Source organism: Panthera tigris, chromosome C1 (genome assembly GCF_018350195.1).
Source record: "Panthera tigris isolate Pti1 chromosome C1, P.tigris_Pti1_mat1.1, whole genome shotgun sequence".
In the NCBI taxonomy this organism is placed as follows: domain Eukaryota; kingdom Metazoa; phylum Chordata; class Mammalia; order Carnivora; family Felidae; genus Panthera; species Panthera tigris.
Genome location: NC_056667.1, coordinates 45858505 through 45875892, shown reverse-complemented (window position 1 = coordinate 45875892; position 17388 = coordinate 45858505). Strand labels below are relative to the sequence as shown.

General features: G+C 45.6%; 1 protein-coding gene across 8 annotated transcripts in view; it reads left to right on the top strand.

Annotated features, from left to right (window-relative positions):
* The window catches only part of DAB1 (DAB adaptor protein 1), a 406170-nt gene that overhangs the window by 367551 nt on the left and 21231 nt on the right, over positions 1–17388 (top strand). For 7 of the 8 annotated variants that reach the window (XM_042997380.1, XM_042997379.1, XM_042997376.1 and 4 more), the window contains 4 exons: positions 6582–6632; positions 6724–6771; positions 11467–11529; positions 14012–14120. In XM_042997380.1, coding sequence (XP_042853314.1) covers positions 6582–6632; positions 6724–6771; positions 11467–11529; positions 14012–14120 — 271 coding nt within the window. The remainder of the gene's footprint in view (positions 1–6581; positions 6633–6723; positions 6772–11466; positions 11530–14011; positions 14121–17388) is intronic. The other variant, XM_042997378.1, reaches the window with a different exon arrangement.

Here is a 17388-nt window from a genome sequence, read left to right as displayed (position 1 = left end):
CTAATTTTATTCATATACATCAACCTTCTTGGTGTTTCCTCTCAGCAACCCTACATTGGCCTATGTTTCAAGGAGAAAACTGAGACTTGGAGTGAGGAAGGATGTTTTCAGGGAAATGCCAACGATGAGGCAGCAGTTTGAACTGAAAGCTGCTGTTTCAGACATCCCTCTTTCCATTCCCCCACGCTGCCTGGCCTAAAAACATCAAACTTTTCACCCTAGAAGTACCTTTTACTTTCAAATGCAAGCAAATGGGTTTTCTTGACATTAGGGTAAAGTTGGGAAGCTTAACGGTCAAGAGTCAGATTCTGGAGCCCCAGCTGCCCCCTGTTTGTGCACATTAGACTGGTCAGGTCAGCTTAGCACACTGACCTTCCAAGAGGTCCACCTTTCTCATGCCACCTGAATAAAGCACTAGCAAACGCCTTTCACCTCCAGTCCCCATCCTGAATTTCTCCTTGCATAGTCAGTCCATTTCAAACTGAATGTCCACTGATGGATGGAGGGAGGGAGGGAGGGGTGGATAGACAGATGAAGACAATATGGTACATAACACGCAATGGAATATTTTTCAGCCTTAATAAGGAAGGACATGCTTCCATATGTGGCAGGTTGGCTGAACTTTGAGGACATTACGCTAAGTGAAATAAGCCAATCACAAAGGACAAATGCTGCATGATACTACTTATCTGACATCTATAAAATAGCCAAACACACTGAAGCAGAGGGTAGAATGGTGGTCACAAGGGGCTGGGGGCAGGGGAAAGTGGGGAAACTTATACCACTTATTCAGTGGTATAAGTTCTAGTTATGCAAGGTGACTAGGTTCTAGAGCCTGCATTGTGACAGTAATTAAAAGTACTGTATTATACACTCTAGAACTTGTTAAGAAGGTAGATCTTACATTAAGTGTTCTTGCCACAGTAAAAAGAAGTGGGGGTGGGGAAGGCTGTTTCAAAGACGAACTTAATTTCTAGGAAGCCAGATATAAATATTTCATTGTCCAAGGATTTACAGATGTATTACGCTGGGAGGCACTTCCAGGAAGACGTAACTTTCATCGTAAGGTCTAAGCATTTCTCTGCCCCTCTAACCTTCCAGACAACCTCTGGGATGCTCCTAAAATGGTAGCTGTGGAAAGGAGGGCCATTACCTGCCAAAATGAGTTCCAACTTTGAGTAATTAGGCAATTTTTTGGTCATTACAGAAACATATCCTCAAAGCAGCATGATTCTTCTATTAGATTAAGACATTGGGTCCAGAAGACCACTGGGCCCCAAATCTCAGTAGGCCTGGAAAATGTTGGCATTAAATGGCACTCCATGCTGTTGTAATGATAATGAAGCTTCATGAATTTCCTCTTGAAACATGAATCTTAATTTCCTTTAAAAAGCCCCACAAATATCTAGCTCAGTCAATGAAAAAGTCCTTTACACCAGAAGAAGGCTGCTGTTTTGTGTAAAATGCATTTGTTTTCATGGTACCATCTAGACTGTGTAAAGAATTCAGTTCTCCAACAGAATCTTTTCAGTTAGTACAAAAGTAGGGATATTCTTTAAAAGAACAGAGGAGACTGTGTAAGGAAGCAATATGTCCAGGATTTAGAAAGTTCTCAGTCATCCGGAAGTTGTTTTTATAAATATATATTCTCTGGGGTGCCTGGATGGCTCAGTCAGTTATATGTCTGACTCTTGGCTTCAGCTCAGGTCATGATCTCATGGTTCATTGGATCGAGCCCCAAGTTGGGCTCTACAATGATGTGGAGGAGCCTGCTTGGGATTCTCTTTCCCTCTCTGTCTGTCCCTCTCCTGTTTGTACTGTATACTTTCTCTCTCAAAAATAAATAAATTTAAATAAATAATGTATATTTATAGAGAGAGAGCTAGCCGAACTGTAAATACAGTAGCCACTAGCTACATGTGGCTATTTATATTGAAATTAATTAAAAATAAATAAAATTTAAGACTCAGTTCATCAGTCCCAGTAGCCATATTTAAAATGCTCAATAGCAACATAGAGCTATAGGCTACCATATTAGATATTGCAGACATAGAAATTTCCATCACACGGAAAGTTCTATGGGACATGGCTGCTCTTGGGAGAAATCATTTATTATCATCAAATTTTCCATTCCCTATCTCAACTCCACCCCCACCCCCACTTTGTTCTTCATTTGCCAAACAGAGGTGTGTGTGTGTGTGTGTGTGTGTGTGTGTGTGTGTGTGTGTGTCTGTCTGTCTGTCTGCCTGTCTGTCTGTCTGTCAGGAAGTAGGAAAACAGCTGTTTACTCTTGGCTAAAGGTGACAAAAAGCTAAATCCCTAGATACCACAGCAGGAATTCGTCTTCATTAGCGTGTGTCTTCCTTGTTAGCTCACTCACCAGGAAAAGGCACATGCATTCGAATGCCTGGAATCACTAGGTGCCTTAATAGTAGCCACTTTGGTGTAGTTACAACTCACTTAGGTTAATCCATTTCTCTTGAGCTTTCTAAGTGGGTAATTGAATTCATTCTTTTGCAGCTTTGGCCTGAGTTCTGAGTTTAGATCTAGATGCCTTGCACCCTCCCTGTCCCACTCCTACCCCACTCCCAAACTAGAATGATTATATATTCTTGCTCTGCTCAGAGCTTCAGAAGAACAAGGACCATGTATTATTCGTCTCTGTATGTTCAGTGCCTAGCCAGAGTTTGGCATGTGAAAAGTACCCGGTGAGTGTTTGTTAAAGAAATTAATTAATCAATTATATAATCAATCAAGATGTGTTCAGTTTTCCCAGTAGGACTTTCACTAATTATTCCTACAGAGAGTTCATTCCCCAGCACAGTGATTCCCAAGTCTGGCTTCACGTTAGAGTCACCTGGGGATCTCTTAGAACCGACTGATGCCGGGGTCCCACCCCAGACCATTACAACCAAATCTTTGATGGCGGGGCTCAGGCATCATCAGTAGTTTGGAGAAAGCTCCCCTAAAGGATTACCTTGTGCAGCCAGGGGTGAGAACCACACGAGGTTCTGATTTGGCAGCCGTAGATATATTTTCGTCCTTTTTGACGTGTTCACGTCCCATCTCATCAACTGTCACGTTGGCTGTAAGATTAATAACGTGAGTCTGGTCTTAATAGTTACTCTACTCAGTTATGGGACAACAGTGTCCCCACTGCTCCCAACAGAGACTCTGGGAAGATAGACTCCCAGTGGAGGCTTTACTTCCATGTCTTCATGAAGATTCAGGCTAGAACTGTCTTGAAACAACACAAGAGAGCCTCTTCTGTTACATCCTCACTGGAAGTGGATGGTTTGAGTAAATGTGAGCTGGTATTGTGTCTTGAAAAGTAGAATACAAAGCTGCATGCCTGCCACCATAATAAGTGTGAGAAATCTATAAGGTGGGGAAAAGACTTGAAGATGAGTGAATGAAAACTCTAATAGTAATTGTGGGTAAAGCAAGCTGTGAGTTGGGAGGACTTGGGAATGGACCCCAGGTCCTGGCCGTGAGACTCAACGGGCAGGAAGTGCATGGATGGCACGATCTCCCCACTGGCTGGATGTAATGCTCTGACTATCCCTGAGGCTTGCCCCAGACGGGAAGAAAGGGGTCCAAGGAATGACTGAGCCAGGATCACAACAGGAAGGTGCTTGTGGTGACAGGACAGGAGGATGATCAGGCAAGACTGTGGCCAGAAAGGAGATTCAAGGAAGAAGGCAGGGTCAAGAATGGACTGAGGGGATCAGGACGAGGGCCAGGACATGTGGGGCATCCTTCTACATGGGATCTGGTCTGGGCTCTCAGACAGGGGTACTTTCTAAAGAGGGACCTCCCTTAAGATTTTTCTTCTTCTTCCTCTTTCATTTTCCAAATGTCATATACTAGTCATTTCCTAACATTAAAAAATGTGTGCCTCTGCATCCCAAAAGCGGGCCAAATGACACAGGCTGAGACGATACTAGGAATGGCTCCTGTTTATTGAACATCTACCATGTGCCAAGCACCAAACGAGACCTCACACACACATCTCAAGTAATCCTCTCGATAAACCTGAGGCAATGTTAGCATTATCATCCGCACTTTAAAGACGAGAAAACTGAGGCTGACCGGTTTGTCCAGGATCGCACAGCCCACGTGTGGCACGGCCAGGGTTCAGCCCACATCTGCGTGACTCCTGACAGATGCCTTTGCTCACCTCACACGCCCAGACCGAGCTTCGTCTGAATGGACAGAAATGGCCTCCTCACACCGCAGTCCCACACCTCACCAAAGGCCACCTCTTCTGTCACCAGGAAAGTGACGGACTCACACCAGTGCTGGTTATCCTCACACATTTTCATTATATGGTGGGGGTTTTATGAGAGTCTACAACAGGCTGTTTTTCAAATTTATTTAATTCATCCATCATGCTCTGAAGCCATTTGCTTTTTTATATTGGACAGATGTAATGAGATTTTGGACACTAAAAAATGTTTTTATTAAAAGTTATGACCCAGAGCTAGATGGTAGGGGCTGTGCCATAAATCCCTAGAAGTGTGTGAATTTATAAAGGATGTAGCGACATAACCTTAACCTTTTAGGCCACACCATAGATTACAGGATCACTTAGGCTAATACTGTCTCACTACCTCTCTCCACCTCTGGCCAAATAGAATCATCATCACAATAATTTATGTGGTTATCTGATGTGGTTGCCCTTCCTCTCCTCTTTGCTACCGTTGACCTCTGGCAAGCCAGGGCCTGATGGAAGCAGGTGGTTGAGGACAGAAGTGGTGGTGGCTGTGGTAGGCACGGCCACATTGGGTCTTTGGCCCTGCTTCTCTGTAAATGGGGCTGACTGACCTAACAGTCACCTTTTCTGCAGACAGGGTAGAGATGATTATGGGGGATGGTTTCTCCACTCCTTCATTGCCAACAGGAAGCTCTCCTCCAAAGTGGGAAATGATTCAGTTCTTTCTGTTCATGCATAATAACTCCATTTCAGTGTTAATATTGTCAGATTTATATTAATGCTGCACGACTTGGATACCATCCAAAACGTAATTAGCTTGTACATAGTGACCAAAACATGATGATTAAAAACATATATATAATAGATGTTATGTATATTATCTATAATATATATTATCACTGCGACTTTGGTAATTAATATTTGTTTAGCAGACCACCAAGGTATCAGACGGTGAGAGAACAACAAAAGACTGAAAGGAAATTGTACTAGAGAAGTTTATTACTATAGGTCCTGGAGGAGGTACATAGCGCACCTCGGGAGATCACTTGGGAAAGGTCAAGGCAGGGGGCAGGTAGAGAAAGCAGGGCAGGACCAAAGACACGTGCCTTTATTAGGACCCACAGTGAAGTGTTTTGGGTTCCCTGGACTGAGGCCAGAGTGGTCCATTTGCACCAAAAAGAGCAAGGTTTTGGTAAGCTCTACAGGGACCTTAAGGCCCTGGGAAGCCAGAGAGACTGCCAACCACAAGGCTACTGGGGGAGGCATTCCAGGAGCTTAGAATTATTTGTGACTCTGCAGGGTGTTTATCTAGAGCCTGCCTCATAGCCTCATGGGAGAGGCTCGTGTCCCTTCAAGGCCCCTGCAGCTGAGCCACATAAATGAATGCCATTGCAGCAGTATCAGGTGGTTTAGCCAAATTCTCAATAATCGTAAACAGTAAAATGAGAAAATTAACAAAACGATTAGATTTGGTCACCTGCCAGCTACTTCTACAACGTGCATTCATTCCTGTATTCTTGAGCATGGCTATGTGCCACTTCCTCTGTGAGCAGCCAGGATTCAGGAATAAATACAGCTTGGTCCCTGCTCCAGGAAACACAATGGATGTCCCATCCCTCTGATGATTTTCAGCTCAGAGGATCAAGGAAAGCTTCATGGAAGAGGTGGCCTTCCAGCTGGGCTTTGAGCTTGCAGAGGTGAGAAGAAGAGCATTTCAAGCATAGGGGCAACATGCAGCAGGGCACTTACAAAACCAGCTGGTCACAGACTGCTCCAGAGTTTGACTAAAGCACATGGTAGTATTTTTAATTTGTAAAACCAAAATGTTGAGCGTAAACATCGTGCTCTTTTTTTTTTTAATTTTTTTTTAATGTTTATTTATTTTTGAGACAGAGAGAGACAGAGCATGAATGGGGGAGGGGCAGAGAGAGAGGGAGACACAGAATCGGAAGCAGGCTCCAGGCTCTGAGCCATCAGCCCAGAGCCCGACGCGGGGCTCGAACTCACAAACCGAGAGATCGTGACCTGAGCTGAAGTCGGACGCTCAACCGACTGAGCCACCCAGGTGCCCCTAAACATCGTGCTCTTATCTGCTGCCCCCCCCCCCCACCATGGAGGCTGGCTGGGTAATGTCTGTAATCGCAGGAAGATAGGCTTGAAACCTACAAACTTACCCTTGCTGTGTTTCCTAATCAGGCCCGTGTTGTATCACCCGCTTCTGCTGGGAACACGTCCAGGGCTTTCCTAGTACACTGGCCACAGCTCCTGCCTGGTGTAACTGCAGATGCCATCATCCTCATTCATAAATCCATGCCATTTGTGTGTCATGCTCTTCGTCCTCATTCATCATCCCTTACCCTTTCAGAACGGCCATCCATTCGAGGATTTTGAAGAACGGTTTGCTGCGGCCACCCCGGTAAGAAGGAGAGGGCCCTGCCCGGTTAACCATTCCACGTCATCATCCCATTGTTCATTTCATGCTCATAAGTCATGCCTTGTGGTTACAGAACAGAAACCTGCCGACCGACTTTGATGAGATTTTAGAGGCAACAAAGGTAAGGCCTCCGGGCTCTTGTTAAATGAGGGTTGTTCTGGCCATTCTCATGCCTTCCATATTCTCATCCAGCCTGCGTGAATGGCAGGTGCCGGCTGTGCTCCGGGGGTGTCTAGTCTAATGTTCACAGGTGAGCTCTGTGATGAGGTCAGATGGCATGTGTATGTTGATACGTGTGTGCGTGCTGAGCTTGTGTTGCAGAGGAACTGACACGTTCTTGTTTTCATCCAACAAATATGTTTCAAGCTCCCAGAATGTCCCAGGAACTCTGATAGATGCTAGAGGTTCGGTAGAGCAGGAGGGCACAGACTCTGTCCTCAAGGAGCTCACACCGCACAGCATAGGAAAGACGGGGCAGGTTAGCCTGGTATAGTGTAGTACAATGTAGTATAGCAGGGGGTCAGGCACATAAACAGGATGTGCAAAGTGCACCCACTTGAATAAAAACCAGGCGAGGCTGCTGTTCAGTTGATACACCCTGGACTAGGGGCACTGGTCTGCTGCTGATGTTTGTTCAGATCGGTTGATACATAGGCCAGTGCATATTATCACCCCTGAGAATAGGGTGTTTGGGAAGCCTGTAGGACAGGGGGTCCTCAACCATGGCTGTCACTTAGAATCACCAGGAGAGAGTTTAAAGTCCCAGTTACAAGGCTGTACTTCACCTAATTCAGAATCTCTAGAGGTAGGAACCAGGCATCAGTATTTTCCCTCAAGTACATCCAAGGTTGAGAATCCCTGCCTGACCTAAGAGTGTCACATAAGCCATTCTGGATGGTGGGACGGGGTGCAAACTGAGTTAGGAAGCACTGCCCAGAAAAAGAAGAATCCCCTAATTTGTGTCCGGAAGGATGGGTGGGAAAGGCAATTGGGGAAGGAATTGAATGTTCTCGGTAAAAGGAAGAGCATGTGCAAAGAGCCTGAGATGGCCCCTCCTTTTGTGACCCTGTATCTGTCCTCTCCATCACACCGCCCTGATTTTGTCCATAGGTTTGTCTTTCCATACAACCACCAGCCCCTGAGAGTAGGGATGGGAGCAGGCCCATATCCCCTGCTCTCAGTACAGCAGCTGATGAACAGTAGGGGCTCCAAACTTTTCCTGCATGAAGGAGCTCCTGATGCCAAAACATAAGGAGTGTGTCTGTGAGAATGTGTTTTGGGGGTCAGCCAAGGACATCTCCGCCTTCATCAATGGCGCTTTCAGAATCTGTCTGCAGGAGGGGCCTAGGAGTCTGCTTGCAGCCGTCTAGTTGAACGAGGGACCAGGGGACTCATCTTGAAACAGCAGTGGCACAGCACTCTAGATACTATTCGGAAACCATTGCTTGTCCATATCAAAGAATGGCTGTGGAGTAGCTGGCCCACGGGAGATATCGAGGGGCTTCCTCCTCAACAACCGAGTTATCCCTGTCCCCTTCACTGGGCTTGGCAGCTTCTAGTATCAATCTGCTTACCCTGGAAAATACCCGGGACCTGAAGACCGCAGAATCTACCGTCGACAGCCACATCTCTACCTGAAGATGTCTAAAGTGCTGGTAATGGAAAGGGGAATGGGCATATTGAGCTGGCCTTCCAGTTGAGAGCCCTTAGGCGGATGTCCATCATAGCAGACCTTTTAGGAACCGCAGCTTCTGGTTAGAGAACATTGTGGCCACACTCCCATTATCTAGGATGCCACCTAACTAGGGCTTGTCAAGTGACAGACAAACGAGGCATTGCGTGGCCTGTGGGTCAAGCCTAGCTTCTTTTAACTCCCACATCACAGACGAGTCGTGTCATCTCCTGGTCTCAGCTTACGTGCAAAGTGCAACACCATGGGGCTCACTGAGCGTCAAACATGATGGTCATGTATTGGAAAATGTATTATAAACTATAAAATGTTTTACAAATGTGAATGGTTAGTTTTAGTTCTCTTGAGGTCATTAAAATGATTAATTACAACAATATTATCAGATGGAACATGGTTTGTTAGGTTACAAATAAAAAGGACTGGGGCTAACATGGCGGGGGGGGGGGTGGTGGTGAAAATAGATATGATTCCAGATCTCAATCACATATGGTTATTAGAATTATTTTTAATTTTATGGCCATAAGAATCCCCCTTTTCTATAAAATTTAATTAACTCAAGTTTCTATTTAAACAGCAAATCCAATGGAATGAAATAACAATCTATGTTTTATGCCCCTGCATGTTTTTCTCGTTTAATCCTTGAGTGAAAATCATCTGGCAAGAGGAAAGTCTATATCTCAAGACTGAAGGTTATTTTAAAAGTTGTGCTTAAGGAGAAAATTAGCCAATAAATTATATTTATGATGTTAGTAAAAGTGTGCCACGAGTTCAAACGCATTTGAAATGTAAATTGTGTGACTTAATTATTAACTTCATTTTATTATTTTCCTACCACTGAAAATAGTTGTAGGCCATTTTAAAAGCATTGAGCCCCAATTGTGAGGAAGCCCAGAAGCTTCATTTGAATTGATTAAACACAAGTATTTCTTTTATGAATCTGGGAGGGAACATAAGGATTGGCATAGTTTTGCCAAATAACATAAAATATTGTAAACATGCTAAAGCCTCTTTCCCGAAGACAAGCAAGTGTCTAGAGTCTGGCCGGGTCTGGTCCCACCACAACGTTACCCCTGTCCTGTCCACTTCGCTGGCCTCTTCCCTGCTGGTCTCCGTTCTCACACTCCGTACAAATTGCTTTGCTGCCCACCTGCTCTCACCTCCCAGGCCCCTCTCCTTTTCTGCTCATATACGTTCACCTGCCTGGATTATCCTTTCTCATTCAGATGGGGTCTGTTCCCTTTAGAAAGCCCTCCTTAAGCTTCTTTGCCAAAAGCTAGCTGATTCCCTTTCTCTGCTCTCCCACAGAGACCCCTGTCACCATCCCTGACACATTACCTTGAAATTACCTACTTCCTTGGAACATCCCACCAGACTGCAAACTCCCTGCAGTCTGGGACTTGGCATTTCTCATCATTCTGTTCACAGCTCCCGGCGCCCAACAGGTGTTTAGTGTGTATGGACAAAGCACTGTGTCGTTGGGAAGGAGATGAGTGTGTGTGTAGGGCCCTACTATGTGCCCAGCACCATTATTCTGTCTGAAAGCTTAAAGGGAAGAATTGAAAGTACATTAACCGATCTAAGCTGCTTTCAGCAAAAAGAGCCTTTTGTACCTTTTTTTTTAATCTTTATTTTTGAGAGAGAGAGGAAGAGACAGAGCACGAGTGGGGGAGGAACAGAAAGAGAGAGGGAGACACAGAATCGGAAGCAGGCTCCAGGCTCTGAACTGTCAGCACAAAGCCCGACGTGGGGCTCAAACCCGTGAGTCACAAGATCATGACCTGAGCTGAAGTCAGACGGCTTAACCGACTGAGCCACCCAGGTGCCCCGATGTACCTTTTTAACCAGGCTTAGACAGACTTCAAACAAAGTCTTGTCAATAGTATTGTCAATAAATCCGCAAAGGAGATATTATCATCTCTGCCATCCAGATGAGGGAACTACAGCTCTGTGGAGTTGCAGATGTTGGAAGTGAATATACCTCCAGATGTGGGGCCTTTCCCAATGCCCAGAGCCCACTCACTCGTCAGTAGGAGAGAACTATCCTTTTTTGTACTAAGTGTAGAGACCTAGCCATGCCTGGTTACAGAAGAATTCAAGTGCGGGCTTCCTGCATGGCAGGCAGGCAGACTCTTCCTGTCCTTTCTGTTGAGTGATGTTTTTAGGTCCCTCAGTCACTATCACTTAAAATCCAGAGAGAAGCCAAAAGAGTTTTTTCCTCAGTGGGCAGGTTTTGCACAAAGCATATGATTATATACTTTAAGGCAGGCTGTGTGGTTCCTGGCCACAGACTCCCTACGGTCTCTGAAGCTGGAAGTGTATGCAGATTAATTTCCAAGCATATCTTAAAGGGTTTCTTCTGCCGCTGTGGCTGGCCTTGCTCAGACACTCCTGTATGATGGATGGGGATATAGATGATACAGTGTCTACAGTGATGGAGTTGGTAGCAATGATTAATAGTGTATATACTGGGCTGTTTTCGATGCCCTTCCTGGTATTAAATGATATGTTTTCTTTTCTTCCAACTACATTTTTTATCCTAAAGGCTGACTCTTTCAGGGACCGTCATTTGACCGCATGCTCTATATGCAGAAAATTCAAGTCCTGGCCCTGGGTGACCCCGGGGTCACCTCTGTGAGACTCAGCTGAGTCATCAGTAAAAATGGGGATGATGATTTGTACCTCTCAGGTTAGCGTTTGGGGGAACATTTGCTGAGAAGTGGTCACAAAATCATGTCTCACTATCCTTAGCACATCGAAGGCACTTTGTACGTGTGTGCACTCATAAAAGACAAGCACTGAGGGTACTGCCTTCTTGCCTTTATCTCCTGGAGAAGAGGGAGAGCATTGCACTTGATGGGAGGTCAGCGTGAGGTGGTATTTACTGGTAATGGGAGGTGCTAAGCCTGAATCTCCTTAACTAGCCCCAGATAAACTGCCGGATACCCTGAAGCAGGAATTGATTCTGGCTGCGTCCCAGACATTGTCTTTAGGGTCATGAGGTATTGTAATGACCAGCTGGATTTACTGTTGATATAGCCGCGATGGAAAATGTCATACCATTTTAAAGCAGCGCCCGGCAGCATTGGCTTCCCTTGTGGTGACATCATTCTCTTTTTATCTTTTCAGGCTGTGACCCAACTAGAACTTTTTGGGGACATGTCCACCCCTCCTGATATAACCTCTCCCCCTGTAAGTATGCACAGCTGCTCAGCCCTCCGTCCCTTCCCTTCCCTTCCCTTCCCTTCCCTTCCCTTCCCTTCCCTTCCCTTCCCTTCCCTTCCCTTCCCTTCCCTTCCCTTCCCTTCCCTTCCCTTCCCTTCCCTTCCCTTCCCTTCCCTCCTTCAGCTGCATGGTGAGGAGAATATGAGCTTTGGGTAAAAGAGGGCCACAGGTGGGTTCCAGCTCTGATTCTTTCTAGCTGTGTGGTTTGGAAAAACCAGCATTTCTAAACCTCAATTTCCTCTGCTGCTTTTTAAAGGAATTATGATACATGCGTCTATTTGGAGAAATAAGTGAAACCATGCATCAGCGATTACAGGACCCCCCCACCCCCACCCCCGCGTGTACTTGCTGCCCTGCGGGGCAGTGGAGAAAGACATCAGCGTCAGCGGGATGAGTCCCTGCCTGCACGGGGCACATGCTCTAGTTGAAATACGGGCAAGAAAGGCCACAGGACTGCACACACAGTGAGGCATTTGTCAACGCCAACCCAGAGCCCGCACAGCCCGGTGGTCAGCCCAGTAAAAGAAGCACCTTCTGCCCTGGCCCTTTCTGTCTTTTCCTGTCTCTTCCTTTATCGGCTCTGCCTCTTCTTTTCATCCCCCGCCCCTCCACCTCCCACCTGCCTTCTTGCTTCCTGGAGCTTCTCATGAAGCTTTGGAGTCCCAGCTCTAGTTTCAGCCAGGGTGTGTCTCCCATTGCTTGTCACTGCTTACAACGGGACAGAGACTGCTGGGAACCCTGATTTGAAAATGAAAACCTAAGCAAAATGGAATCCCAGTGCTTTGAGAACCGGTTGCATTCAAAGGCAACCCTGTGGCCATAGCAAAGAATAGAGCTGAGATGGCCCCTCCAGAGCCTCCCCTGCCCGCTCACCGGAAGTGGGAGGTGGGCAGAAGGCAGTCGGCCACAGCTGCACCAGCAGCAGCCGCTGGGAGGGGGCAGCTCCTCTGGGTGCTGCTCAGTCGTACAGCCGGAGGGATGGTGCTATGGTTCATTGGCAAGATGTGTCTCAGAGAAGAGGCTGTATGTACCCTCATGACTGAGGACAGATGGCACGAGACTCTGCTGCCCACAGCTGCCGCCTGGGACTCTAGACACAGCTGCCTTGCTCCCGATACCTGATGTCCAGAGCAGCCGTGACAGTGGGGACAGCAGCTCCTGTCTCCAGGAGCTCCTCTCCTCCATCCCAGGGGCAACAGCTGCATCTTGGGCACTTAGAGACTCAAGCCGTGGAGCCAGAAAGGTCTGAAGAGATCTTCTAACCTCCCTTCATTTTACAGATGAGCAAACTGAGTCCCAGAAAGGACATGTGACTCGCCCAGGGTCACGTGTGGGAAACAGCAGGGCGTTGATTGTGTTCAAAAGTGCTTACTGCAGCAGCTCATGGCTATGTTTCTGGCCCCGAACCCAAGTGCGTTACAAATGGGTATTTAAGAATCCTCAGAACAATGCCATTCCTCCCCCAGGCTGCTGCTCTAAAAATGGCCTTGTCTAATTGCTGTGGTTTCAGGATTAATTGCTTGCCCCAGTCTATTCCAAGGGGAAAAGAAAAATAAGGATGTCATGGCATGGAATAGGCATACTTTGTAGGCAAAAGGCTGCAGCAAATGGGCATGGACCTTTAAAACCCTGAGGGCTGATGCTTTTCTTTCAGTACCCCTCAGTACCCCTTTGATTTACTTGATTTACTTGATTTATTTCAGCACACCTCACCTTAGCCAGCAGCTCATGCGCCAGACCTCTCTCGGATGCCAGCATAGGCTGGGCACTTGAGCATTTGCACCTCCTTAGGCATTGTTGTTGTGGTGGTTTTTTTGTTGTTTTTTTGCTTTTGTTTTTGTTTCTTTTTTTTTTTATCATCTTCTTGAAAATGTTTACTTCTCTTTACACGTGGAGATTCAGGCAGAATTCTGAAAAGGCACCAGCACACAAGGATCTCTGCTCTAGTCGCTAAGCTTGATTGTTCATTTAGACAAGTTGTTTATTTATCGTGTATTAAGTGACAAGCCCCGAACGAGACGCATAGTAGGTCCTGAGTGGACGCGTGTCAATTTAAATTGACCACCCCTAAAGGATGAAAGCCAGATACTATGGAGTAATGTGATGGCCTGAAAATACCCGCAGGGGGCAGGGTCTCACACTAAAGGGTCATGGTACTGACCACTCTTTGCTGATCACCTGCTATTGCTTCAGCATTCATTGACTTAAATGCATGGTCCCACTTAATTATCACAGTTGCTCTATAGGTAGGTATCATTTTTCCTGTTCTGTGGTTGCTACGTACAACCACCTCGTGGTCTGCATACCATATACGTGGCTTGGACCGTGGCTTGCTTCTGCAGCATCCCCTGCCCCTTATTTCCTGCACCTGCTGCTCCCCATCCTTGATGGCCGCTGCACCAGGGTTCCTGGGAGCCTCATGCACCTTCTGCCTCTCTCTGTCTGACAGACTCCTGCAACTCCAGGTGATGCCTTTATCCCGTCTTCATCTCAGACACTCCCGGCGAGTGCAGACATGTTTAGTTCTGTACCTTTCGGCACTGCTGCTGTACCCTCAGGTAAGCTGTCTTCCACCTGCTTCCTTTCCTTTGGCCTCCACTCATCAAGAAAGAGAAAGGGTTGACTTGAACAGCTGCCAGATCATGCCAGAACACCTGTGGAACCACCGGTCTCTCTAAGTGACATTGAGAGGCTGCCAGTGGGGGCTGAGGGAGTGTTTACAAATCTGTAGTCTGCTGTAGATGAATTCACCTGGAAAGGTCAAGCTTCTAGGTGATTCACGTATGTAGCGCTAGGGAGCCCTCTGCACACAGAGCCGTGCAAATCAGTACAAGTTCATTTCCTCCTATCCATCTCAGCCAGAAAGAGGAAAGTGGCAGGTGAGGGATATTAGCTCTCCACAGACCTCTTGAGATCTGATTGATAGGTGTCTGCCTCATTTGGTAGAGACTCAAGAACCAGGAGGTTCTCCATGTATACAGGACACTGAGGGGCAGAGAAAACTGCCAACAGTGAATTGGGACGGTGATGGAGCTCTTAGTGATTTTGAAAGTATTTGTTCTGTTTTCCAAACATTCTCTAAAATATATATACTACTTTTACAACAGGGTAAGATATATATATATATAGGAACAGTATTGTAGGTATGGTATGAACTGGTGGGATCTCAGACACCTTAATTTGTTTCCATGGCAACAGGCACTCCACGTAGCCAGGGCAGTATACTTGAATGTGGCCAGAGATGATATTCTGCTCTTTACATACATGAGAGCCTTAAAGACTTTTTTTCCTTCTTTAGCTACATATTTGACATCTGGGTGGCTTCAGCTTTCTAGTTCATTCTTAGATATGGCAAATAGAGCCTGAATATTTTCAAATACAAATCTTCTTGCGTTTTTTTCTATAAATAATTTTAATTATATAGTGTTAGAAGCAAATTCTTGCCACCGAATGTGAACCTTGCTGCTACTCAAAGTGAAGTAAAAATTCACAGTCTCTTATGAAATAGTTACAGTTATTCCCCATGAGCCCAGAGGTCGTTGTATGAAATTTTCAGAAGCAACAGAGATTGGTACTAACTTAAAATGTAGAATATGCAAGTAACCCGGAAACATATTGAATTGACCAGCTTCCCAATCAAATCTCTTATACTCCTCTCTAAAATGGGACTGTGGTGATGACTAGTTCCTTACCTCAAATAGATATTAAAATTTCCTTGGGAATAGTGTAATAGAATATGTTATCTTAAATAAGAGTAACAATTTTCTGTAAGAAATGTATCGCCTTCCTATGTCGAGAATCCCCATGCTTCATCCTCATTGTTTGATCCGTGAAGATGTGCTGGAACAGGTGATGGGAACTTTAGGCCCCAAACTAACAAACTGGCAGAAATGTTCACTCCACAAACATTCACTGAGTGCCGACATGAGCCGGGCCCTGTTCTAGGTGCCTGGGGTATGTCAGTGAATGCACCAGACACAGGTCCTGCCTCCAGAGAGCTTCCTTTCTACTGGGGAAACAGGCAACAACATAAAAATAAGTAACTTATGTAATATGTTCAAAAACGGTAAGTGGTGCAGGCAGAAGAAAATGTTGAGTGAAGTGTGGGAGCTTTGGAGCATGTGGAGAGCAGGTGTAAATGGAGGTTGGTTATGGTCAGGTGGGGCTCATGCAAAGGTGAGATGTGAGCAGACTAGAAGGGGTGAGGGAGGAAGCCAAGAAGATGTCAGGGTGCAGAGTATTCTAGTCAAGGAGTCTCCATTCCCCTCTGTGTAAGTGAGAGTGGGACAAAATGCAATCACACGTCTTTCGACCCTAATGCTTCAGTAAAAGCACCTAAGGACCTGCCCAGGTCTTGCACAGGACTGCTCTGGGCCTCCTCCTGAGCCTGTGTCACATTAGGGCCTTGAAGACCTGGGTTTTCAACTTGCTAATTGACCAGCCGTGTTGCAAACTATGGACAAGCCACATCACATCCAGATTCAGTTTCTACAGCTGCTAAAATAAAAACAAAATAAAATAAAATAATATAAAATTAATAGATTATGTTCCAATTTTCAATTTTTAGAATGGAAGTGCAAAATTAATTTCAGTGAGCACATTTTTGCTTCTTGAAGTGCCTGCTTCTGCTTCAGATATGCTGAGGAACAAAAATAGACTTCAGTTGGTGGTTACCTGTCAGCCTTTTCCTCCTTTAACTCGCCCTAAAGAAAAAATCTCTGCAGACATTGGGTCTCCATCTGCCTGTCCCTCATTGTCCAGCCAGTGGTAGGGAGCCGGGGACATGAACTATGGTATGCAGGACAATAGATGGGCTGCGTTTGAATCTTGGCTCGTCTATTTATGTGTTAGACTCCTGAGCGAATTACTTAATGTGTCAGAGCCAGAGTTTCTTCATCTTTATACCTGAATTGAAAATAACACTTGCCTTGCAACAGTATCTTGAGAATTAAGTGAGAAAATAAAGTTAAGCGCCTTGAAACTTATTAGCATCCTAATGCTTCACATGGAAATGCAGCTGTTTTTGCTATTATTATTATTATTATTATTATTATTACTCATGTCTAAAGCAGAAGAAAATGTCTTGTCCAACCTATATTTTTTCATTTACCTTTTTGGAACATTTAGAAAAACATCCCAGCAATAAAGTTTAGGTCTTTGGCCTCCTGTGTGTGGCAGAGCTGGCCTGGGGGCTCAGAGAATGTACCGTGTCTGAATACAGGCCCTGCCACTAGCCAGCTGTGCAATACTCAGCTAAATGTCTTCTGAGCCTCAGGGAACCTGTCTGTAAAATGGGGACGGTAATTCCACCTTACAGAGCTGGTCGATTGCACAAGTTAATACATGTACTAGAACGTTGAAAACAGTGCCTGGCAGCGTTGACATGAGTAAGCAGTCAGCACGTTTGCTAGCCTGTCCATTAGGAGCCCTGGCCCTGGCCCCCACCCCCTGCTCTGTGACAGCTGCCACAAGCCCTCCCCTCAGCAAGCTGCAGTTTCTCGTGTACGGGGTAAAGAGATACTGAAAACAGCTATGCCAGAGGCTTGTTGCTAGGATCAGTAAGCTCCATGAGGGCAAGGATGTTTTTTTAACTGTTTTGTTCTTCATTGCATCTCCAGAGACTGAAATAGTGCTTAGCATCCAATAGGGCTACTTTTGAATGAATGAATGAATGAATGAATGAACGAATGAATGAATGAACGAACGATTGTGCTGATGTAAATAAGCATCACCATACAAGTTCTGCATAAATGTTCAGGGCGTACCTTCGTTTCCTGTATTTTTCCCATATTTTAGTCTGTTTTTTTTTTTTAATCCAAATAATGA